This window comes from Anas platyrhynchos, chromosome 8 (assembly GCF_047663525.1).
Source record: "Anas platyrhynchos isolate ZD024472 breed Pekin duck chromosome 8, IASCAAS_PekinDuck_T2T, whole genome shotgun sequence".
Classification (NCBI taxonomy): Eukaryota; Metazoa; Chordata; class Aves; order Anseriformes; family Anatidae; genus Anas; species Anas platyrhynchos.
In genome coordinates, this window is record NC_092594.1 from 33635935 (window position 1) to 33661163 (window position 25229).

Consider the following 25229-nt stretch of genomic DNA (forward strand, 5'->3'; position numbering starts at 1 on the left):
GTTAATTTTGGTCTGTGGCTTCAGGATGCTGTAATGAAGAAAGGGTAGCAGGCAAATACATTCTGGATCTCTGAATCAGTAAGAATACGCAGCCAGCTTTGCTTTGTTTTTATTTTTGTTTCAGTAGAAACACGCTTCCCACAATAACTTTTGAAACTTACACGTGGCACAGACGGGGATCAGTTCCAGTTGATATGAGCCTGGAAGAAGAGAGGGAGGAAATAACTTAATTGCTTTAGACTTTAGTTCAGCTGGAGTCGAGAGGAAAGAATCGGTGTGGGGATTTTTTTTGGGGGGGTAGGGGAAGGAATACAGCAAGAAGGTCGTGTTCTTGATGAGGAGAGCTCCTCTGCGGATTTTGTGAAGGTAATGTACAGCATGCTGCAGGGCATTCACAAAACAGGTGGCTTTATATTAAAAAAAAAATACAGCACAAAACCTAACTCTGCTGCCAGTGATAAACAGCTGTGTTGCTTTCTTGGAAGTATTGCTGCACTTAGAGCATACCGTGTTATAAACAGCATGTTCCTCTCTTTTTTTACCAAGACGGGAAAAATAGGAAATCTGAGACTTTGGGCTAAACGTGACCGGAGAGGTTTGAGGGGTGGGGGATAGTTTTTTGGTGTTTAGTACTGTAATATGGGGCTTAAAAAATATAGAAGACATTGGGTAGATTGGGTGTTAATGTCAAATGCTGTGACTTTGCCTCTAAGACTTTTGTCATTTCACAGCCTATCTATCCCAGGTCCCTGAAGGTCAGTTAATGTGTTAAAAAAAATAATGGGGGGGAGTTAAAGGGCAAAAAAGATGAAATACAGGAAAAACTGTTGATCTCTCTGTTCCTGGCTAATCTGAAACAGGCCCCCAGGGAATGGGAGAACATTCCCACCTGGAATTCAGATTTTGTGTTGAATGCAGCTAAAATTCAAGATTTAGTATCAGACAGTGCAGCTCCAGTGTCCTGCAATGAAATGCTAAAGCACACACTGCCTCTGCGTCTGTCAATTCCAGCATGCTTGCTTTTGGCACCTCTCAAAGATCTCACAAACTGTGTTGACAAAAAGCAATGGGAGATTGCTTCTTGCCCAGGTCTTTATATTCGGACTATAGCTGCTTCCTCTTTCCTACTCACATTTTCCCATATGGTGACTTTGGAAAATTCCTCTCTGATTTCGTTGGAAAGTGCAGGAAACTCGTTGGTAGAGGGTTGCCTATTACTCTCTCTAATTCTGCTGCTCACATCTGGAAAGGATCTGGCTTGGAAAGGGGAGACTTGCTCTGAGCTCAGCGCATGTAACTGACATGGCATGAGCTGAGGGAGCCTGTGGGGGCAAGAGAAATGTTCTTCTCCATTCATCTGATCTCTGACAGCAAAGGTGAGTTTCTCAGCACTTTATTTTTTTTAAAAGCTGTATTGCCAGACATCATCCAGCAGCCTGCCTTTCAGCTATAGCTTTCAGAATAGATATCAAATGTAAGCTACAAATTTACTTAACCTGTTGATATTGAAGGAGAGGATGTTTTTTCAAGTGTGCATGTGTCCTGTAAGAAATGTGTGTGGAGAACAACAGATGCAGAGATGAGATATTTTGAACATGAGCCTGCTGTTCTTTGAGGTAGTTGGAATTGCTGAAAACCTACACTAACTCCTGAAACTTCAGTTTACTTCTGGAGACTGTGCCTTTTGGAGCACCCTGCCCCTGGGGCTGTGATGCAGCAAAGTGCAGAAATCTGTGGTGCCTCTGTCTGAACTCAGAAAGATGCAACCACAGAGAACCCTGAACTTGCTTTCAGTGTAACTTCAGTCTCTGAGTGGAAGAGTCTGATCCAAACCCCTCTGACAGTGAGGGAAGAGTGCTCTTTTTAGTGGGTTTCGAGCTACCCCTTTAATAAGATTTCTTAATAATGCTTTGGATCAGGCCCAATTAAATTCATGGGAATGAATTTAAAAGGAGTGAGTTACTTCAGGCTTTCTTTGAACTAAAAGAAAATCAAACTCATGCCCGGTTTTACTGCCTGCTCTCCAGATGCAAGCAGATGTTTCTGTATCTGAAGTGTCTCCCTGTGGCACCAGAGCAGCATGCCCTTCAGAGGCATTGTAGCAGAATCATACCTACTGATGACAGTAGGGTGAGACTGTCTAGGAAATTCTAGTATATAATGGATGCACTATTTCATGCTATTTTTTTAACATCGTTTTTTGCTATAGATGTGGAAAAATCTGCATGTTGCAAATATATAGAGCCCAATACCAGTCATGATGTAACTGCTATCGAAACAGTGTTGGCATTGTTACAGCAAGGCTGCTCTTGACCTGTATTTAATTTTTTTATTCAGTTTTGCTTGTAAATATCTGTAACAGTAAGCTGATATATAGGAAAAAAATAACTTTGTTAGAGATCTGATTCATTGTACTTTCTGAGATTATTTTCTCTAAGATTTCTGAAATATTTTCTGAGGTTAGGTCACCAAATACTAAGGATTTTACTAATCCCTTGTTGGCATGTTCATATGGCCAATTTTGATCTCACTGTTAATATCTAGCTATATTGCCATATAAGGAACACCATCTGATCTCTGGAATGCTTTATAAAGGAGATTAATTTCATTATATTCAGCTTTTACAGATATGGAAGCTGTGGAATAGTGGAGCAGGGGGAAGAGGGATCAAGCAAACAATGTTAAATTCTTAAAATCACCCAGCAAGTTGGTAGCAAAGACCAGGACCAAACCAAACCCATCCATATCTCAGGCCAGTGCTCTGTCCTCTAGTGCCACCCTTCTCCCATTTCTTCAAGTGTAAGTCAATATTTAAAGAAATTATTTAACATTGTCATGACTGGGACTCAGAGCAGGATCTCTCCAATGCTTCCCAAGCACCCAAATTCTGCGGGAGCCCCTGAGTTCAGCTGGTGCAAAGCAGCAAATCCCAGGGATGCAAACAGAGCCGTGCTGCTCTGACAGGTGCCAGCCGGGCTCTGGTCAGTTCTTGTTTCTCATGCAAAGAAACCTGGAGTGGTAGGAGTATTTATTTCACAAGATCAAAAATCTGTTGTGCTTCTTGTCCTTAAAAGATGAGCCTACATAAGAATTTCTCATCACTGCTGAATACAAAGGATAGTAGAAAGGGAAAAAAAGGAAAGCCATCCCCGGCTGTTACTGCAAATTGTTGTGTATAAAATTTGAGCAGAGCAACAAACGAGATGGGGGGGGCTGGATGAGGGCCAGCTAGCTGATCTGGTAGATACCCAACTGCTGTTTGCATTATTTTAACCTGCTGCCAGAAAGATAAAAGCTGAGCATTAGCCAGGCCTCTAAGGCTCAGATCAGCACCGTCCAAAACCAATAGGCAGCCCGTGGTGTTTTCAGTAGCAGGGTGGTTTTGTTCCCCTGTTAGCCAGGGCTCCAGAGCAGCCCCTGAGAGGCATCCTGGCGGCTGGGCCAGTTTTCCAGCGCACCTCCTTTCCGTCCATTCTCGCTTCCCTGGGCCGGCGTGACCAGCAGCTACACACGAATAACATTGCAAAACCTCCTCTATAAACCTCCGGGATCAGCTGGCGTTTCTCAATATAAAAACACGCAATAAATAACGTGGGCGGGCAGGGGGGCGGCAGCTGGGGACCCACGGGGGGTTTCAGAAGGGATCGGACCCCCCGGGGAAGGCCTCATAGGGCTGACCCTGAGCTCTCTGCGCTTCCAGGGGCGATGCCGGCCGGCGGCCGGGCGCTGCTGGCGCTGGGGCTCCTGGCTCTGGGCTGCGCCGCCGCCGCCGATTTCCCCGAGGGCTCCCCCGAGAGGCGGCGCCGACCCCCGGCCCCGGCCCCCGGCTGCCCCCGGGACTGCGGCTGCACCCAGGAGGGCGTCGTGGACTGCGGCGGCATCGACCTGAAGGAGTTCCCGCTGCTGCTGCCCGAGCTCACCAACCACCTCTCGCTGCAGGTACGGGCCCGGCTCCTCACTGCCCGGCTCCCCCCGGCCCCCTCAGGAGCCCCGCTCCCCAGCACCACACAGCTCAGAGAGCGGTGACCCGGTGCTCAGCACAGCCCTTTGGAAAGGCTTGGGCTGCCGCCCAGAGTCAAGGGGGACATTTCACCCTAACTCTCCACACATCAAAGGAGGAAAAAAGATTGGATTTCTTCCCTCTTTATCCTCTCCCTAGCTCCAAGAGAAGAATTTTTGTCCAAAGCAATATACATATATATATATATATATATATATATTTTTTTTTTTTCTGGCTAAGGCCTTCAATTCTGAGGTGTCTTTGAAAAGTATGGACTAAACTGCTTCATTAATAAAGTCTTTGGCAGCTCTACTTAGCTAAAGTATTGTAAGCACAGCACACTGGTTCTGACACAGAGCCAACCAGTGGCTCCCGGTGTCCCGTCTCCTCCAAGCCCCCTCCCTGCAGCCTGTGCACGCAGCAAGGAGTGCTTCAAGTGTGGCTGAAACCATCCCTCACGGGCCTAGAAGCAGCACCAGAGGGATGGATGGCCTCAACACGGGGTGACAGCTGGTGCTATGCCTGCTGGGCTGAGTGCAATGAGGATATCTTGGGGTCATTTTACCCAGGAAGCTGTAACACCACAACCGCAGCCATTGGTTACACTGTGGAGCCTTCATGTCTTTTCAAGACAAAGGCACACAATAGGAGACTCGAACTTCAGGTAGGAGCCTGTCCTGGACTGTCCACAACATGCTTTGCTGTTTGGGTCCTAGATCCCTATGACCAGCATTTTGGCAGGCATACTTCCCTGCCCTTGCTCTGACACCGCAGGACGTGAGCAGGGCTGGTGTGTGGCAGAGCCGTGGCTGTTCCTCCAAGGTTTGGTCATGGCTCCAGACTTCTCCACAGTGCTTCTTTGGCTCTTAAGCAATTGCTTGTTGTTTACTGCTCCTGTTTGCCAATTCTGATCAATGGTTAAAATGCAGTTTTTGTTCAAAGCTTTCCATCCAAGTGCTGTGTAGTTAGAAAAACCGTAATGTAAGCTGGCACCTTCCTCAGCAGATCTGTTCCAGGCATGTGCTAGCCATGGCTCCCACCTCTACTGCCAAAAGCAGAGAAGCTACTTTGAAGCAGCAGCTGTCACTTTCTGTGTATTAGCTTGGCTTCCAGCTCAGTGGGTCCTTGACTTTTTTAGTCCCCTACATGCTAAAATGCTAGAATCACTCATTAATGGTCTAAATGCTAGTAAGCCTGTTAATGAAAATCTGATGGCAGTCGCTTCCGACAGTAAAGCCAGTGAAACTGAACTCAGTTTGACTCTCCCTGCTCATGACAAGTTTGCAATGGGACAAAAATTCTTCATTTTAAAAACAACATTTAAATAACAGAATAAACCTGAAACTCTACAGTGCCAACCTCGTAGCAAATGCTTTGCTGCAGCTACACGTTTGGCTGTGGCAGATGGATTATAAACCTTGCCAGGCATGATTGCACTCTGTGTGCTACCAGTCCATAAGCTGGATATTTATGGAGATGAACACAGAACTTGTTTCAGGCCTTCAGATGCTGCTGGGTTTGGATGTCTTGGTTTTGACATCCAAGTTTGGCTCATTATGAAGAGAAGGCTGTTGACAGTGATTTGACATGGTGGGTTCATTTCCAAGTTTTATTGGAGTTCATAGTCTGGGTTTTATTGGGATCCTTCTTGGATTACTTTGCTGATGATTAATCCTCTCCTTTTTCTTAGAATAACCAGATAGAAGAAATCTTTCCAGAAGAGCTCGCTCGTCTTCACAGACTAGAAACTCTCAATTTGCAAAACAACAGGCTGACTTCAAAAGGTAAGCCAGAAGATCCGTGAAGTGCACAGAGACAGAGCCTCAGCAACACCAGCTTGTGCAGTGGGCCCAGTGGCAGCTGATAAGGAAGCCATGAGGAGTGATGGACTCACTTGACTGGAGTGGTTGGCTGTAAGCATCACTCCTTTAGCCATCACACAGATTGTGGAGGCACTTTATCATCTGAAACATAATACTCAGTGTATAAGAATGCAGCCTTACTGAACCAGTGGAGGAGACCTGGCAGCAGTACTATGTACTGTGGCGTGAGATCTTCTCATCCAGGAAACTCCCTCCAGTCCCTCAGGCACATCAATGCAATGCACTTGAGAACCAGAAATGTCTACATGCTGAATGATTTCCTTCTGACTGGCCTCGTTTCTTAATTCACTTGTTTAGTTCAGTCAGTCAATGAAGTTTACTCCAGTTTGGTTCTCATTGAATTAAATATAAATACATATAACATATTGCAAATATTGCAACTTCTCCCCTTCTAAAAGCATTTTCATTTTTGTAGGCAGGCTTTGTTTGCTAAGCCTAGTGTTTACTAGAGAAACTTGATAACTGGTCGGTGAAGAAAGTAGAAGAATTTGGAGTAAATAATAAGACAGTAGGATATGCAATACAAAGGATGCAATTGTTCTTAACATGTGTGTTCAGTTGCTCTGATTTTTCTTACTCTTCTTGTTGCAATGATAGCAAACAGCTTTTATTGAGAATGTGGGCACATTATGCATGGGACCCAAACCATATCACTCTTACGTAACACAAGAAGGACTGCTTAATAGATTCAGACCTTGATATTACTACCTTTTGGGTGTGATGTTTCTTTCACAAGCCTCAGTGCAGCTCTAAGTTTTACGTAAGTTTTGACATGGGAAATAGCTTTGCCTTTGACTTCCAGTTTTCTAAGTGCCAGGTGAAAGTGTTATTTGCATCCTTTCCATTGTGACTGCAGTAGTGCTTGTGTGATCAGCTGGATGTGGGGTGATTCAGCTGAAAATTAAAAATTATTGGAGGACGATTAGCTCTGAGCTGGATCAACTCTAAGCTGGTTACTGCATGGCTGTATGGGATTGAGGGGAAGCAGCACAAGAGAAGAGTTACAACATGCAGCTACTGGTGTTACTTTGGCGACCTCATGGTCATAGATCAGATTGATCTGATCATTAAACAACCTCAGATTATGTCCTGCCAAGAAAAGTTATCTGCAGATTCATGAAAAAATTACAAAAGAAACTTCTCAGATAGCATGGTTGCTGCAAGCACTGATAATCAGCTGTACAGCAAATCTACGCCAGCTCTGTACATGACCCCTGTCAGCGGGGTGGGCCACAACCATGTATGCTTATAATTTTTAACAGTCTGCCATTGTTCTTAACAGTCTGTGTTGGCTTGATTTGGTTTGGTTTTTATAAAAAAGCAACAATAGGTCTGAATCAGATTGTATCAGTGCCAATGAACGATATCTAAATCTTCTGTTAAAATATTCTCTGAGAGAGAGAAAAACACCCTCTGGTATTTTCAGTCAGAGAGGCAATAGGGTGCCAGTGTTACTGATCAGAGCTATTCCTGTTTCTAAGGGCTGCCAGAGGAAGCATTTGAGCATCTGGAGAACCTGAATTACCTATACCTGGCAAACAATAAGGTAAGAGGCTCATAAGGCTTTCAGAGCTCTTTTCTAATTGTGCTCTGAAAGTTGAACAAGCAAGTTTTCAATTCTTTTAAAAATAGATAACCTATGGATGTAAAATTGTCCAAAAGTGATATTCTAAAAAAGGTTCATTTAAGGTCAAGACAACCAGTTAGAGCCCGAAAAACTTAGAGGCTACACATGCTGGTATGTTTTGAATGCTTATTTCTTTGTGTGGTTGGTGAAAGCTTTCCCTTGTGTGTATGGAGAGCCTCTGCACCTATAAATTACCCCTGTATGCAAATAAGCTGTGGGGGAATGGTGTAAAATGCTGCATATCTCAGTCGGATGAGGCTGGGTTGAAATACCAGTGAATAAACGCATCCTAGTACCTGTGTATGAGCTGTCAAGATCTGCAAAATACCATCCAGTTTTCTCAGACCCCCATTCGCAGTAGGTTTGTTCAGGGCGGATATCCACACACAAGTGAAACTGAGCAGGTAATGAATTTATTCTTTTTGCTGCAGTGGTAGGAGTTGAATTTCTTTTTTAATGGAAAAGATCCCATCTGGAGGATCCAAGATGATTTGTCATGACAGAAGCACATTTCCCTTCCTGCCAAAGCAAAGAAGCAAAATGTCTACTTATATACCCTTACAATACCACCATACCCACCCTTAATGGTGGTTCCCATTATGGCTTTTTCTCTGGTCATCTCCCACAAATATTTGCAAAGAAATGGGATGCCACAGAAAAAAGTTAAAAATCAGGCAGAGCTTCTTTCGTCTACAAATACCCTTCCCTTTCTTCCTTTGCTCTCTCTCTACATATCTATATGTGTGTCCATATATACGTATTTTTATTATCCTTTTATAATCTGTGACCCTTTGATGTTTCATTTATATACATGTGGTCACACTGAGGTTTCAGTCATGCCAAGACATTTCCAGAATCACTCCACGGATTTCTGTGTGGAGTGATTGAAAATAGAACCCATTCTTTAGTACAGTAACATTGTGTTCTTTTCTCTCTTTCAAGCACCATTTCCATATAACAATCTTGGCAGTTAATAACTCCATAAAGAAGAACAAGCCAGACTGTGACTAATATTCCAGAACTTCGCACTCCAGTTTTCCCTGTGTGACAAAACAAAGTGTTTGGTTTTTCTGGCTTTACTGCAGAGAGAAAAGGATCCCAAAAGAAAATGCAAACATCAGCGAATGTCAGAACTAGTTATGGTGAGAAGTTGTGGACCCACAAAAATAACACATTTCTTTATAAATCACAAGCCAGGACAAACCAGATTGGCTTCAAACTGCATCCACTCTGCAGTGGGAAATGATGCAGATCAAGTAACTGTGGTGTCTGGAGGAGAGCAGGGATTTGCTGGTAGTTTGCTCCTTGTTTTATTTAATATTTTTTATGCTTTATCTTCACTTGTGATCCCACCAGATATTAACTTTCATTAAACGAGCTTAGCTAGTTGGAGAAAAAAAATATTGTAATGGACTAAAATCCTGCAATGGCTTATGATTAAAAAGTACTTTAAGTAAAGAATGGTTGCTGTAGTTTCCTTTAGAATTTTTCATCACACTCATGATATGTATTAATTAAATAGCAGCTACAATAAGCATTGCTAATAACTGAAATCTCTCCCATCAAACTGTAGATCTTGTCCTGAACTAGTATATTCATCTAGTATACTGAGACAGTATATTAGATGAAGCTGTTCGGTCACCTTTGATTTTGCTAAATTACAACAATCCAGCAGTAATCCTTCAAGCAGTCAACCAGTGGAGATCAATTAGCCTCATGACTAAGTGCTGAAATGCCAAAGCAAAGTTCTAAGCAAGTGAATGCTCTTTTTGGATGAAACTTCTCTTTCTCTTTCCTGTGGTTCTGATGTTTTTCATTTCACATATCTTAGACATTCACTTTGTTTTGTATGAAAGTTATGACCCAATAGACGGTGTTTCAGGAAAAAAGCTTTAATGTGCCACTGTGTATGAAAGTGATTAAGTTTATTTCCTGTGTCTGTTATCTCAGTATTATGTTGTGGTAGAGACTTAGTTCTGTCAGCCCTTCCTAATCAGAGCTGAGTGTCTTTATGCACTTCCATGAGATCATATCTCCCAGGTCAGGAGGTGAGAGACTACCAACAAAGTCAAGGGCAGTGCTGTGGCAACAGTGGTATTACACAAACACCTCTTATTTCCACTGCTTAGGTACTATCTGTACATATAGATAGAAGGGACTGAGAGATCTTTCCACTTGTGTTTGTGATCATTAACTACTTAAGACAGCTTAAGGATTGCACAGGTGAAGATTAGAAATAGTATATAATGTACTTTAACCCTTTAAAAAAATACAACTGTATTTTGAGTCCAGTAAGTTACAAGTTAATGGCTATAGTACATCAATACACACTTGACAAACTAGCACAGAGGTTTTACTTTAGGTAAATACATAGTATAAGTGTTGGGTTAGATCTTCAGTAAAGTGTCTGTTCTCTCATACATTATTCATCTTCCAAATAGTTCTGTTCTTACACTATTATTAACAACCGATTGCTCTTTCACATAACAGTGCTGTGAGGAAGAAGCTTTACAAATTCAAATAATTTCAAGCTAGAAGGTACATTCCTACCAGTTCCCAGAGTTTTCAGTCATCTCAAAGCCCTAGAGGACAAAAAATACAGTGTCTCCTTAGAAAAGAGTCCTTCAGAGTATACATAAAATATTTTATCAGTTGTCTCACTGCTACTATAGTTAATGTATGTAACCACAATGGTAGCAGGTGCCTACTGCAATTCAGTAGTCTTCTGTTTATGTACTGAAGGATCATATCTAGCACAGCATCATGTTGAGAATTTGTTTCCCAGGGAATTTGTTTTCCATATTGATGTATAAGTCTGCTGGGTTCATGCCTTCCACAAAATTGTCCTTCTGTATTTGGTTTCTGATGCATCACTTCTTCAGAACAAGGTACCCCCATACAATAGATCTTTGCTTTGAAGTTCCATTTGATATCCCGTCATTGAACTCGGAAACATCCCTGCCCTTTGGGAACCTGTGTCCTTTGTTGAAGAGATCATTGTAAATGGACACAGTACTGGAACAAACACACGAAGTGACACTTCCTCTCGCAACCGACATACTTTCATTTGGGAGTAAACAGTAGGCCAGTGTGAGGTGGGTTGGATTTTTTTGGCACAGCAGACTGAGGAATTATGAACAATAACAAGCAATGAATTTGCTTTCAGAATAATAACTTCTTGACTTCTTCCACCAAAAAGAGGCAGGATTCTTCCAACCAAAACAAATACTCACATATCTTGGAGCAAAAGTCTGTCTCCTTCCTGGAGAGATTAGTGAGTGAGGACAATTTGTTTTTGTTCATACAATCTGCATTCTGTTTCATTTGCTTTTGCCCGTTCAGAGAAAATAAATTTGCAAGTGTTTTGTTGATGGCTTTATACTTGGTCAAAACATTTGTTGCATTTAATTGGAATTGCCCCTTATATTTCTTTTTCAGCTAACGGTGGCTCCAAAATTTCTCCCGAATACCTTGATCAGTGCAGATTTTGCAGCCAATTATCTCACTAAGATATATGGACTCACATTTGGACAGAAACCAAACTTGAGGTAAGGGATCAGAAAGTGAAACAAAAATAGTGTGCTGCTGCTGCTTGGAGGTAGCTGGTGAGTTAAAGAAACTATCTGGCTAAGCCATTTTATTGCCTCCTCATACTTTTTTGAAAGAAGCTGACTACTGGTTAATTTCACCATCAAGGATCAAATAACCTCTCAGACAAATACATTCCAAGGTCTTTTACTAGCTGCCAGACACTTTGCATAGATAAAAATTAATTTGTCTCCATTTTGGCTATGCTTCAGTTACGATTTAAAAGGAAGAGCTTCAGTTTCTCAAAATGGGGATTTATGGCTAGAAATTGCCAGATTTTTGTAATCCATTCATTAAAAAGAAGAGTCACATTGAGTGTACAGAACTCAATACAGTTGAGTGTAACTCAACTATGTTGAAGTTAAGCATAGTTACCTTCCTCTGGTGTCTGAGGTCTCTCTGCTAGTTTCAGGTTGTGATTTTCTAAGCTGGATACAGTGCAACACATTAGTCCATCCGTGTGTAGACACATCTCCTGTGAGATACAGTCTTTTCCAAAGGCCTTTTGGGTAACCTCTTTATATGGACACTACAGTATCTAAATCCTGCAGAGACATCTCAGGCTCCTTTGGTAGCAATTTATGCATCCAATTTGGAAGCACTTAATAATAGCGGTGACCCAGTTGAGCTCCAAGAGCCCAATCATGTGATGAATTGAGGAACTCAGTTCCCTCTGATTTCACTTAGAGCAGAAACTATTCTGCTTATTAGGCCTTTAGTCTCATAGGCTCTTGGTAGTTGAAAAGGCAGAATCGGGCATTGATTTCTGGCAATATCTCATCATAAAAGAAGCAAGATTTATATGTGTTCTTCCTAAATTTGAGTTACTTAAGCTGCCATATACCACTTTTATATTAAAATACTTGCACTTCTTCTGAAGTGATTTTTGCAACAGCATTCATTTTAATAAGAGTGATAACTCATTGATTTCTGAAATTGCTGATATCACATCCTAATTCAGTTGTTTCATTTGGTTTATTTGCTCCCAGCGGAGTTCATGGTCTCACACTGATTATTTGGAAAACAGCATTTTCTGAAAGGCAAATATTTGTAAGTTAAAAGTACAGCTGACCATGAAGGGTGAGCTTTATTTTCATGTGGCTCTGGACCTCCTGGAGTGTGTGATCACACTATTGTGTTTCCATTCTGAGCCTTTCCTTCCTTTCGGAAAGATGTTGCCAAGTTCTCTGGAACTGGTAGAGAGTCCAAGCCCACTTTTACACTGTGCTCTTTTTTGCAGCTTTAATCTGTCTCCATGATTTTATCTGCCTGCTTCATCTCAGGGTACACACAGGGAATGAAGGGGTAATAGTGATCAGTAAAGTCCTGTAATTTCTTTTGTTAAAAAGAAGTGAAATTATTTTATTTAGCAGTTAAACCAGCAATAACTTCATAGTTACTTCATAACTTTGTAACAACTTCAGTTGCTTTATACAGAATTACAACCAGTGCAAGGAAGATTAAATCTTTTTGTTTGTTTGTTTTAACCTGATTGGAGAAACTCTTTGGTGAATATTAAAGGTTAAAAGCAAGAAAATAAGAAACCTTCTTTCTCTAGATCCCAAAGGGTCATTTAAAAAAAAAAACAAAAAACTTCTACAGATATAAGTTTTAACCCTCTTGAGTAAAGCCACAACACTGATGTGTTTTGTCCCTCTTAGCCAAGTACAAAGCTAGGTCCAAATGACAAAACTGAAATTTAGGTTTCAAAGCATTGTGCAATCTCAGATTTGCATTCTGTTATTTGTTAAGAAGGTGAGGCTACTTATGAAATTCATATTCACATCCAGGTTTGGAATTAAATAGACCTACATTTTGGAGAGTATTTGGACTAAGCATTTGGTTGTGCATTATATATGCCTCCCTAAATTAAAGGGCATGCTTTGAAAACAACTCTAATTATCTCAAGGAAAGAAGAATAGACTGAACCACAATTTTTCAACAGCTTTCTCTTGGTAAAACAAACAAAAATAGGTCTAAGTATCTGTTTATCTTTCTTCTTCTTCTGACAGATCTGTGTATCTTCATAACAACAAACTTTCAGATGCTGGGTTACCCGATAGCATGTTCAATGGCTCTGATAATGTGGAGATACTCATCATGTCCAGCAATTTCCTGAAATATGTTCCAAAGAATCTCCCTCCAGCCTTATACAAATTGCATTTAAAGGTAACGACACCAAGCTTCTGTATTCCTTTACAGTTGTGACAAAAGTACTATGTTTGTATGGGATTCAAACTGCACAGCCAAGTGATTTCAGTTCACCTGAACACATTCCCAGGCCTACTGTAAGTCTTGTAGCTATCTCCTTACTTTTTTCTAAGTAATAGAGTGTTTTTGCAAAACACGAAAATGCTCACAGGGGATAAAAGTGCTTTTCAGTGTTTTCAGGAGAATGAAAGGCAAATGCCCATGTGGTAGCACTGTTGGACCCTGCTTGAGTATAATCATATTAATGCCTGGTAGTACAAGAAGGTAGATAGATCATTCTTCATGGCCATTCACTAATTGGCCTACTGGTTAAGTTTGCCACTGATGATGGTGTTTTTCCTGACAGCTGCTTACCCCCTAGATGTTGGCTTTGCTCACTAATTCCTATCACATAGACTGCTGTTCCCTATCATCAGTGATTTTTGTTTGCTACTGAACTGGCAATTCAGTCAACACAGAGAAAGTTTGGATCAGTGATTCTTCACTGCTACAACTTCTCCATCAGTAGTGTAACAGCAGAAGTTGTGGTATTATCTACTCTCCAGCATTTTTAATTCCATGTCATCTGATTTCAATAAAAACATTTCATGATGTCTGTGCTAAAGTTCTTAGCTTTTTTAGCAATGGGAGAGCTGCAGTGGTGGGGAATCCTGGTTCCGTTTGTTTCTCGTGTTGACAGCTCCTTGGACGTGTGTAGACTGAAGTCTGTTATCAGCCCTTGGTCTTATGCAGTTCTGTGTTGCCTCCAAGCTTTCTTTTCCCTTGAAGATTTTGCTGCTAAATCCCATTAAAGTCTTCTAGAAAATGGGCTTCTGTAGCTTGAAGAAGGCGAAGGGTCTGATCCTTTAAATTTCTCGAATTTCTCTGCAAAGTGTGAAGTTACTAAACCCCTGGGTTTTATTGGCATTTATAAGTAACTGTTATCTCCCAAGGGAAGGCTCAACTTTGAAGACTCTTTGAACTTTTATCCTTCCCCGCTGTTGCCAACTGTGTTAAGGGCAGAGAAGTGGGAGAGAGAAACAGGCATTTTGTTTTAAAGTGCACTGCCTGTCAATAGTGACATTAAAACTGATGTTTTGAATGGGAAAAAAAAACAAAAACATAACATTGAGAAATGGGAAATAGCAAATAGTGGGCCAAAACGGATTAAAAGTACTGTAGGTGTGACAGGTCTTTCCTTTTCTTTTGCTGTTCATTGAGATACCCAGCTGGATCAGTCTGTGGTGGTATCCACTTTATATTAGTTGGGACGTGTATCTCATTTAGCCTGCCAATCATATTATTGCATATACCTTAACAATGGAAAGTTTAACATTCAATTTCAGAGTTTTATATACCCTTTTATAATTCCTACAGTACCCGTATGGAATTCCTAAATGAAATTTAGTTTTATATTTTATTCATATCTGCCTGCTGGCTACTCCAAAGCCACAATAAGCAATAATTATTTTGGAAGGAGTAATTATTTTGGAATGTACATTGCAGAAACTGTGCCTTTTCAAATGCTGAATACTAAAAGAATGTCTGGTTCACAGCTTCCAACCAAGCATTAGTTGCCTAACTTACATTGTAGATTTTCACATAGGTGCAGGGACTACAAATACAAAATAATTCCTCCTGGGGTCCCAAATTCTAACTCAACCTAAAAATTCCATGGGAAATCAATAAAAAGAAGTTGTAATATTTTAAGCTCTTATTTGTATGTATTTCTTAGGCAGAATTATAACATCCCCTAAAAACAACTCGTGTCTGCCTGGTATTTAATTTATTTGCCTGGTATTAGCTGAGCAGAACTCGAATGTCTTATGTTGTTTCATGCTAAATAATGTGCTATGTTTTTCTGGTGACTCTAGAACAACAAGCTAGAGAAGATTCCCAAAGGAGCCTTCAGTGAACTTACAGGCCTGAGGGAGCTGTATTTACAGAATAATTACTTGACTAATGAAGGAATGGACAATGAAACTTTCTGGTGAGAATCACATCTGTAGATTGAACCTGTGTTTGTGAATGTCTGCCTCCTCTGGTTCATCTACTTAAAAGTACATTTATTAAAAACGGCACTACGTTATGCATTTCTCTGCTAGCTCTGGATGAAAAGGTGTAGATTTAGATGCTGCCATTGAAAAGCAAAGGTTGTGGTGAGTGGTGTGAATTCACACTCCAGAGTACTTGTATACGAAAAATAGAACACTGCACATCAGACTGCACCACTCCTGATGGCCACAGACCCAATCATGTGAGGTGCTATCTGCTGTCTTAGAACAGGCAACCAGAGTGATGGTGCAGGCTGGTCTCTGTTCTTCCTAACAAGTCAGAAGTGAGGCTACTCAAAACTTCTCAGTATCAAGGGCAGTTCACTGGAAGTTAAGGCCAGACATTCATCTTTGTTAAACCACTTCTCTGTTTCTGTGACCCGAAATCAGCAGCCACAGATACACAGTTGTGAATTCATCTGGGTAGATGAATTCATCATAGAATTCATCTACCCCAGTGCAGAGAGACTGCTGGAGTAAGAGGGGATGTAATGGTGCTGCTCAATAGCCAGATGGCTGCAAAAGCTTTTCTAGAAACTGGTGCGACTGAAAAAGCCTTTGGCTGTCCTAAATTTAGCCTGGGACTTAGCGCTTCAAAATGTTAACCTTTGTCTCTGCTTGCACTGAGTGCTGCCCTTGTTTTACCTGAAAATCCAGGCCTGCCTATAACTTGGTGTGAGTTATGTAAACTTTTCTGATCTCCAGCAATGAAAAATTTCTTTCCTTTTCCACATCCCACTCCCAGAAACCTCCTGTAGTATTTTACTTTAGCTCTGTTGTGTCACCCTTCAGGTAATGTTGGACGTATCATTTCTGTTAAGATTTCGATGAACAGAGTACAGTGGCTACACCAAAGGCACCAGTCACAGTCAGCAGAGGGGGGGTGGATATTACGCTGCTGTTGTGATATTAACTGTACAGCACAGCATAATCCTATTGGAGATGTACCCAACTGGGGAGGCATTACAACTTGCATCAATGAAGTGCTTTACCCAGAAAGTGTATTTGTTCATTCAGAACATACTTGGATAGCTCTGAACAACAGCGTAGTAACCAGTGAGTAATGTCTGCAATGCATTAGTTCTTGTATTTCCTGAAAACTTTCTAGTCATCTGCAGCGGGTTATGTAGTGCCATGCAGATTAGTCTCTTCGTAGGAGCTCCTCAGTCCTGGCATATAATACCACTGATCCACATCCAGTTGGTGTAAGTGGCTGGTCTGAGGATTTATTTTAGCTTCAACTGAGTCCATGGAATCCAGATTCAGTAGCTTACACAAAGCAGATCTAGCCCTGACTCACTTCCATAATGCTGGAGGGTCAGGAGAAGTTCAGTATCTTAGTCTAGGACACTGAATTAGCATTTCTACTTTCCATAAGAGCAATATTTCATCATCTCAAAAGCAGGCTTGCTTTTCAGTTTAAATATACAATTTCAGAGACAAAAATACTCTTACTTGGGCTATGTTTCTGTGAAATTGAGAGCTAAATTATGTTTTAATGGTGAGCTTTTTTGTGAGGCACTGAAATTGTTCACATTGCTATTTGTACTGGCAAATGAGAGAACATTAGACTGCAAAACTGATCTCAGGTCTCATCCAGGTGGCAGGGTTTGGGTGTTTGTGTAATCTAGCAAGGTTCTCTGCTAGTTTGGCCATGGAGCAATGGCAGAGCCTAGTCCTTAATGGCAGTGTGGGAGCTCCCTGTTTTGCTGTCTCCATCAGTCATTTTGTGAGACAAAAAAGGGCAGTAACAGGAGAGCTGTGCCAGGGAGAAAGACTCTCAAGCACGATTGTAAAGACTGTAAAATCCTAGGGGAAGTTGATTATCATTTCACCTTGCAGAATCTAAACAGAGAGTGTTTTCTTTCCTGCTTTCCCAAGGAAACTGTCTAGTCTCGAATATCTGGATTTGTCCAGCAATAACCTCTCACAAATCCCAAGTGGTTTACCTCGAAACATCGTCCTCCTTCACCTGGAGAAGAATGCAATTAAGGTGATTGGCAGAGATGTCTTGACCCAAATTAAGAACCTTGAGTACCTTCTGCTCCACAATAACAAACTAAAAGCCCGAGGTATTCACCCATTAGCCTTTCAGGGCTTAAAGAAACTGCACACTGTCCACCTGTACAACAACATGCTGGAAAGGATTCCCAGTGGTCTGCCCCGACGAGTGAAAACCCTTATGATCCTTCATAACCAGATCTCTGAGATTAACAGGAATGACTTTGCTACCACTTACTTCCTTGAAGAGCTGAACCTGAGCTACAACAAGCTCAAAAGCCCCCAGATCCATCGGGAGGCCTTCCGTAAATTGAGGCAACTAAAGTCCTTGGATCTTTCTGGAAATCATCTCAGCACAGTGCCTTTTGGTTTCCCAAAGAACTTGCAGATTCTGAAACTGAAGGAAAATGAGATAAGCATCATTCCAAAAGGGACTTTGTCTGGGATGACAAAACTGCGAGAACTGTATTTGAGCAACAATAAACTGAAAGTCAATTCCATTTATTCAAGAGCATGGAGAGAACTCAGCAGTCTCCAGGTAGAAACATCACCTTCTCTAATTGTGTTAGTAATGCTGATGTCCTCATCCGTCTGCCTAAGCCAATTTATGTAGCACCAGTACTAGCTTTGCTCGGTACTCATGTTTTGGGCTTGCATTGTAAGTGCTGCATGCTCTGTTTCTAGCAGTAGAAATGGTGTGCTGTTGTGCCAGAGGTGAGTACCTCCCACTGCTGACCAAAGTGGTGGTCTGCCATGTACTGCTAATTCTGGGAAATGTAAAGACATTTTTGTTTCTGAACCCTAACAGTGTCCTGTATATTCAGCTAAACATTAACAAATGTTGTCATTAAAACTGAAACTATGTGTTTCAAATAACTTGTATCCCAAAAGATCTAAAATCAGCACCGAAGAGAGAGCAGAAGGAAGGAATGCATAAACAAAAACACTCTTAATACTCAAAGCCCCCACATCAGCTTATAGGCAGTCAGGCCAAGCTGCAGGATTTAGCAGCTCAGCTGGCTAAGGCACCTGGATAGCAGTTAGGAGGTCTGGATTCAATCAGCAGTCTTGTCATTTGCTTAATTGTTGGAGAAAGTTAAACACAAACCATAAGGCAGGCAGGAACAATCACATTTGCGCTGTGCAAAATGACCTTTCAAAATTGTTACACTGGCTGAAGGATTTGTCTGCATTTCCTTTTAGGCAACAGCCTGTGTCCTGCAGTAAGAGGTTTTACCTGTGTCATATGGCAGCCATCTAGGGTGCATATGGGTAGGGCACTGTACAAGCAAACTTTGTACATCTGAGAGCAGAGCAGGGATAAAGAATGTGGAGTATATGTCCTACCGGTGCCCAGTGTGTTTTCAGACATTCCAGGCATTTATCTATGTGAACATTGCTCTTTCTGTTGTCTCTGGAAATAAATGAGCATGATTTTTAGGTAATGTAAATCAGCAGTGCAGGAACAGTATCTGTAGTGCTGTTGGTTTGCATCAGCCATAGATTTGGTTGGTGACTTTAGTGATACATTTTGCATTTGTTTGGTGCCTCGGTGATGTGTGCGTGCCTGCGTGTGTGTGCAAATATATCTGAGATGGAATGTAGTTTGGAAGGAAGCTGGTGATGAGAATTACAGACACTGGAAATCTTTCACTGCAGTAGCTTGATGAAATGTAGCCATTGTCACCTGCCTTTTTTCAAATCCCTCAAACAAAAATCGGTCATTAGGCAGCTATAGCTACTTTCTTGAAAGGCCTGATTCATTGCAGTTTCATGATACTTTTATGCTGTGGTCACTCCCCTGTAGTCACTATCAAGCCAGAGCAATGCATTGCTGAATGAAACATGGGCCCTTCAGCTGTACATACCCCACAGTAAACACTGTTCATTTTAAACAAGGTTAAGGTAGTAGCACGTATTGCTAGACTAATGGCCATTTTTGGCTGTGTCTTTTTCTTAAACAGTCTTACTACTTGTTAGATATTTCCATAGTAGTATACATGAATCTGATTTTTTAACATTGAGGGCTTAACTCTGCACTTGGCTAATGAGTTAGTGCACTGGAGATTGGACAGATAACAATCCCATAAGATCCTGATTGTGCAAGTACTTAGCATACAGTGCAGTCCACACTGTTTCCATGGAAATCACTGAAGACTATCTATTTGCAATTGCAAAGCTAGGCATTTGCATAATTGTTTGCCAGACTGGGATTATGTGGAGAATAAAAACACTGAAATCATGACAATCATCCACAGAACTGTAACTCTGGAAAATGTGTAACTAGTATGTTGGCTTGGTGCTATGAAAATGCTACAATACAGGATAACAAAACACTTATTTTAATCCATTTCCTTGCTTAAGCTCATCTAAGAAAGTATCACAGACTTTAGTCCTGAATGTCTTTGTTCATTGATCTATGTGAGAATGTTTTTAGGTGTTTTTATGTGTAAATTTATCTAAAGTAACCTTAGCTAGGGAAGCATTTGCAATAACAGCTTCCAAAGAATATTCTCAAGCATATCTGAAACCCAGTCTGTTTTAATTCACTGTAAATAGTCATGGGCTAAAGCTTGGGGACAGACATAGAGAAATGTTCAGCTGTGTAACAAAACAACATGGTATGGCATGTGAAATCATGACGTTAAATGTAAGCAATGTAAGAGAGCAGAATTGTCACAGCCACACTTACCTTGATGAGAATTAGTAGTAGTAGATTAAATCAGTTTATGCTACAGTTAATATCACTTAAGTTTTCCACCATGAAATCAAACTCAATCTTTGTGCATGGCTGACAGTTTACAATTTCCACTCTACACACAGCATTTGTTGTTTTCCTGACCTCACCAGAAGGTAAAGGTGCTGAAGCAGACTCACCAAAGTACCATCTGAAAAATAAAGCATGCTTCCAGATGAATTTCAAACCCAAATCCTGGATAAGCTTTGCGTAAATATCTTATTTCTGTGCTGCTACCATACTATTTTTTTTGTAAATGCACATATGCATGCACTATATCCTTATGTATGCATGTATATATGCACATAAAAGCAGTGGATAAAATTTTAAAGGAGAGGGGTATGTGTGGATATAGCCATCCTTTAAAAGCTCATTTGTTGTTAAGCTCACTTCTCTTTTTGAAGTGCTGCTAATATTTACATTCAATTATTTAACCCTTGTTGTCTCTTCCTTGCAGTCACTGGACATGGCTGGCAACCAGCTGCTTTCTATCCCATCAGGCCTGCCAGAATCTCTAGAATATTTGTATCTTCAGAACAACAAGATCACAACCATTTCAGAGAATGCTTTTGAATCCACACCCAAAATAAAGGGAATTTACCTCAGGTAGGGTCAGGTTTCTACTTCAATGTGCGAGGTTTTTCTTCTCTATCCACTTTATAATTGCTTAGTTTTCAGAAAGTATTTAAAATACTAACTTTCTAAATAAGCATTTTTGTTTTGTAGAAATGTGATGAAGCTATGTTAATCTGCTCAGAAAAGACATAGGTACACATAACATGCTTTTTCTCTTGACATTGTCCATGCCTTATTAGAATGGATTAGGCACCTTACAAATTCTGGGAAATTAATGTTTAACAACACTATGTCGTATTCCAATATTTAGCTGTGAACTAAAAGTTTACAGTCCAGTTATAGGACTTCAGCATTGCCTTTGTCTGTTAGCCCTGGATTTTGGTACCGTACAAAAAAAATATCTGTCATGGGGCTTCTATGACTAATCTTGATGTGCACATTTCTTTGATAGTTCTGTTAGAAACAGATGACAACGTAATCAACTGTCACAAATATGGCAGTTATGTAACTAAGTTTAGAAAGCTTTTCTGTTTTTTGCTTTTTTTTTTTTTTTCCTACTCTGTCATTTGGATGAGGACCTTGTTTATTAAATTGTGTTTTACGGGTGGCAGATACTGACCTTTTTTACACATAATGTAAAGTCACAACGAAGTATCTGATTTAAGCAGAGTTATTAAGGATTTAAACCACAAGAAGTGAAGCCCGAATCTGGCACAGTAATATATTCAGTTTTAATATAACAACATACTATTGAAAATATTGCTTAGAAGTAAAATACAAAATCTTCCAGAATATGTGATTAAACTGATCCCATGTTCAGGAATGCCTGCTGTCCAACATTAAATATGGCCTTGTTTTGTCTGTGTGCAACAATACTTCCCTACAGTTCTGAATCATACCTTTTTGGATGAATGATTCCATACCAAGCAAATAAAATTAAAATGTCTGGTGTAAATTAGAGCAGTCTGTCTATTCAGCTGCTCATATTTATGAGATTTTTGTGAATGCTTGGATGCAAACCAGAAACCACATACCACATTCTATATTCCTGTATAAAGAGAAAAAAAGAAATTTGCAGAACAGTTTTGCTGACATATTTAGGAGGCAACTCCACCCACGTTAAACTGTATTTCTTAATGGGAGGCAATTAATCCATGTAATAGTGTGAAACAATAATATACATCTGGAATATTAGACAGAATACAATTTTAAGCGTGTTCAAGAGTAAGGAACGAAGCAGGAAATGTGATGGGTTCTGAAACTTCTTATTAGTTTATTTACATTCTTGGAAACCAAAATAACATGAAAAATTATTGTATGTTGCCATGTTTCTAAAGAGATACTTTGTGCCAGTATTTCATATATTGTGGGAGAAGAATTAAACTGTCAAGGGATGACATGGAATCTCATGGAAAAGCAAGTTGCACTTTGAAATATTGGCAATGGAGCAGATGCCTTTCCTCTCTGGGAAGGAGAAAGCAGAACGCCAAGAGAAAGAATTTGTGGGGGAGGAATTTCAATATGATTTTTTTTCCTTGTAGAGTACCTTTATAGAGGGGGGAGCAGGGGCTGGGTAGAGAAAAGTAGGAGGTTTTTTTGAGAGTGTGACCAGTGAACTAGAAATCAGTGGGAGATAATTAATGTTTCCCAGTATTTTCCTGCAGGGTCCTTTGCAATGATATGCAGTGCTGTCAACAAGCTTTGCTCAGTCACTTTGTTTGCTTGCTTGCTAATCTGTACCTGCTTTCCCTTTCTTTTTATGGCCAGAGGAGTCAGTACTCTGCAACCTAATGTGTCCAGAGTTGGGGGGGGAAGCGGGAACAAAAAGTGAGGGGTCTGGAGGGGGGAACATTGATTTTGAGCTTCAACTTTTTATTGTCAGCCAGAACCTTTGTACACTGTTCAGACACTTGAAAGATAATCATCTTTCCATATTCCTCATTTCAAAATTCAGTTCTACATGAGGAGAAATCAACAACAGCATTTTTGGCGGTTCTGCTTTCTTTACAAGGGCTGGCATCTCTGAAGTGCTGTTGTGGGTCAGAGTAAAGTCATAGTAACTCTGCAGAAAGATTTTCTTGTAGTCTCCTTTCATTTCTGTGTTAGATATAAAAATGGGCTTATTTTAACAGTAAGGTCTTTTGTTTGTTTGTTTAAAGGTTTAATAAGATTGCAGTTGGAGCACTGAAGGAGAATCTCTTCCAAAGCCTAAAGTACTTACAAGTACTGGATATTGAAGGCAACCTTGAATTCAGCAACACTTCAAAGAATAAGGATGACTCAGAAGAGGAAATGGAAGATGAGGAAGAGGAAGAAAACTGAGATAAAATGTGAACTCACACAAGTACATCATGTTGGAGGTAACAATTGAAGTTTAGTTAAATCAGAGAGTGAAGTTCTTACACTCTCAGTAAATATTTCCTCTCTGTAAATAATTCCAATTACAAGTATGATTGAAGCATAACAAGTAGATGTCTGAGCCCTAGATTCAAAGACTTTTGCTAAAACATGACCAGGAATTGCATAATTAAAAAAGATTAAAAATACTTTTTTTTTTTTTTTAATTGAAACAGGCAGTATATGCCTTTACTTTATCAGATGCTGTGGACTTCTCATAGCACCTCCGGCTTAGAGCTACAGCAGAGACAGTAGATAAATATGGAGGTCATTATTTACCAGTTCTGTTTTTTTTTTTTTTTTTTTTTTTTTTAATAAAGGTGTTTGATGATATTTTTAAGTAACTAGTTCAAAAGGAAAACAAAGAACGAACTCCAGTTTACTGATGCAGAAGACCATGTGAGCTGAAAGTGGATTAAAAAAAAAAAAAAGACAAATTAAAGGGAGGTAGTCCCAACAGTAACTTGTAAACATGGCATTAAGATGTAGCCTGTCTCAGGCAATCTCTAAATCACTGACCACTGAACTGGGTTGGAAGATAATACTGTACTTGGAACATTTCGTATGGAAAGTGTATCCATTTCAGGTCACTTTTGGAAACGTTATTAAGAACTGGACTGACTCTTGGTGCAGGTTAGCCATGCCTAAGTTCTTAGAACAACCTATGCTTTTGCTACTGATAAGTCTTGACAAGGGTTCATTGCTCACTTCACCCAGATTCACTGAAAAGCCTCTTGCCAGATACAGGTAATAATTGCTGCTGACTTTGATTCCAGACTGGTGATACTAAAATCTCAGCATTCCATAACCAGTCTGACCAGCCACTTGAACCTCTTTTCTTTTAAAATGCAGAGGACAAGATGAAAGGAAAATTATATTTTAAAAGTATGTATTTTTATTCCATAAGAATATGTATCTGCTTTATGCATATCTTAAGCCTTTTATATTCAAAAGGGATGATGAGGTTCAAGACACTGCCCTCTACTTTTGGAGAGCTAAACACCAAGACTTTGAAAGAAATGTTTAGTTTTGTCCCAAATCACATTTTGTCATGGGAAATGGCACAAGGAATTGCTAGGAATAGTGCTAATTCACTGAAATGATGAAGGAGGTTGGAAAGGACAGAAGTTACTTGGAAAGTTAAACGTTAGACCTTCAGGCTATGCTCTGTCAAATCTTTGTGGGAAAATAAATAATTATGTTTAAAAACTAAGAGTATATATAACTTCTTTATCAGCACATTGCTGGTTTGGTTTGGGGCATGTGCAGCTTGTCAGCAGGCACTAAATTTAGCCTATTCTGTATTCTGTTATGTAACTTATTTTGTTTTTCTGATGTTTTGCAGGAAAGCATATGGAAAATTACATATATGTCTATGTGTATATATCTATATAGATATATAGAGAACACTTAGCAAAACGTGCAATGAATTATGCAGAAACTGTTATGGCACTGGGCCAGGCTTATGGAAGAGAGTGTGTTACAGTGCCTTATTCAGGGAGAGACCCTGAATGCCTTTCCAAAGCTTCCAAATCATCTTATACAAGACCCAGGATCATAAGGGATTGCTCTGGAACTCACAAAAGCTGGCTTTTGTTTCTTCTGTTTTTCTTCCTTCACTGTTTCCATCTGTAATAACAATATGGGACTGTTTTGAACACATGCCTTCAAATGCTGTTTTTGTCACTGCATTTTAAGTGAACCATGTATATGCTTCTTTTTTTTTTCTGCCACCCCAAAGAAGCTGTTGTTGATCAGGCAAGATGAGTATTTGCAGTAGTTTCATGTGTGGAGCAGTATATGAGGCATTTGGGTCATCAAGCAGCAATAATATGTCTGGATTAAACTATTCCTCTGTTAGAACAATGTGTATATTTGGATGAGAAAAACAAATTAAGGCTGGATCCCAAAATATTTTATCTCTACTGCCAAAGCCTGCAGTATATGCCTGTTTTAGAAAGGTTTTAAAATAAAACAATTGCTCTTGTGAATATATATAAAAAACCTATGTCTACCTTCCAGAGGTTTGTATAGTTTGTGTCTTGCTGTTATTTGTCCATGTGGCAGTTGTGTGAATGTCTTGGAAGATATGTCCAGAAGACTGAGTAGTGGTATGCAGTATGTATGATATATGTGGCAGAACTTATCATATATTGTATATCAGTACATTAGAAGT

At 40.1% G+C, this 25229-nt stretch overlaps 1 protein-coding gene across 5 annotated transcripts; it reads left to right on the plus strand.

Moving 5' to 3' along the window:
• On the plus strand, positions 1–25074 carry PODN (podocan). Of its 5 annotated transcripts, XM_072041634.1 has the most exons (13): positions 1–366; positions 1184–1376; positions 2619–2799; positions 3701–3939; positions 5691–5784; positions 7365–7429; positions 10949–11058; positions 13111–13267; positions 15163–15278; positions 17224–17881; positions 20538–20686; positions 22816–23016; positions 24399–25074. In XM_072041634.1, the coding sequence occupies exons 4-12, from the start codon at positions 3706–3708 to the stop codon at positions 22976–22978; spliced, it is 1746 nt and encodes a 581-aa protein (XP_071897735.1). In that variant the 5' UTR covers positions 1–366; positions 1184–1376; positions 2619–2799; positions 3701–3705; the 3' UTR covers positions 22979–23016; positions 24399–25074. The 5 variants fall into 5 exon arrangements, with proteins under 5 accessions (XP_071897735.1, XP_038038804.1, XP_038038802.1 ...); XM_038182874.2 differs by lacking the exon at positions 2619–2799 and having other exon boundaries at positions 4–366; positions 1251–1376; XM_038182873.2 differs by lacking the exon at positions 2619–2799 and having other exon boundaries at positions 5–366.
• Positions 25075–25229: the final 155 nt, after the last annotated feature.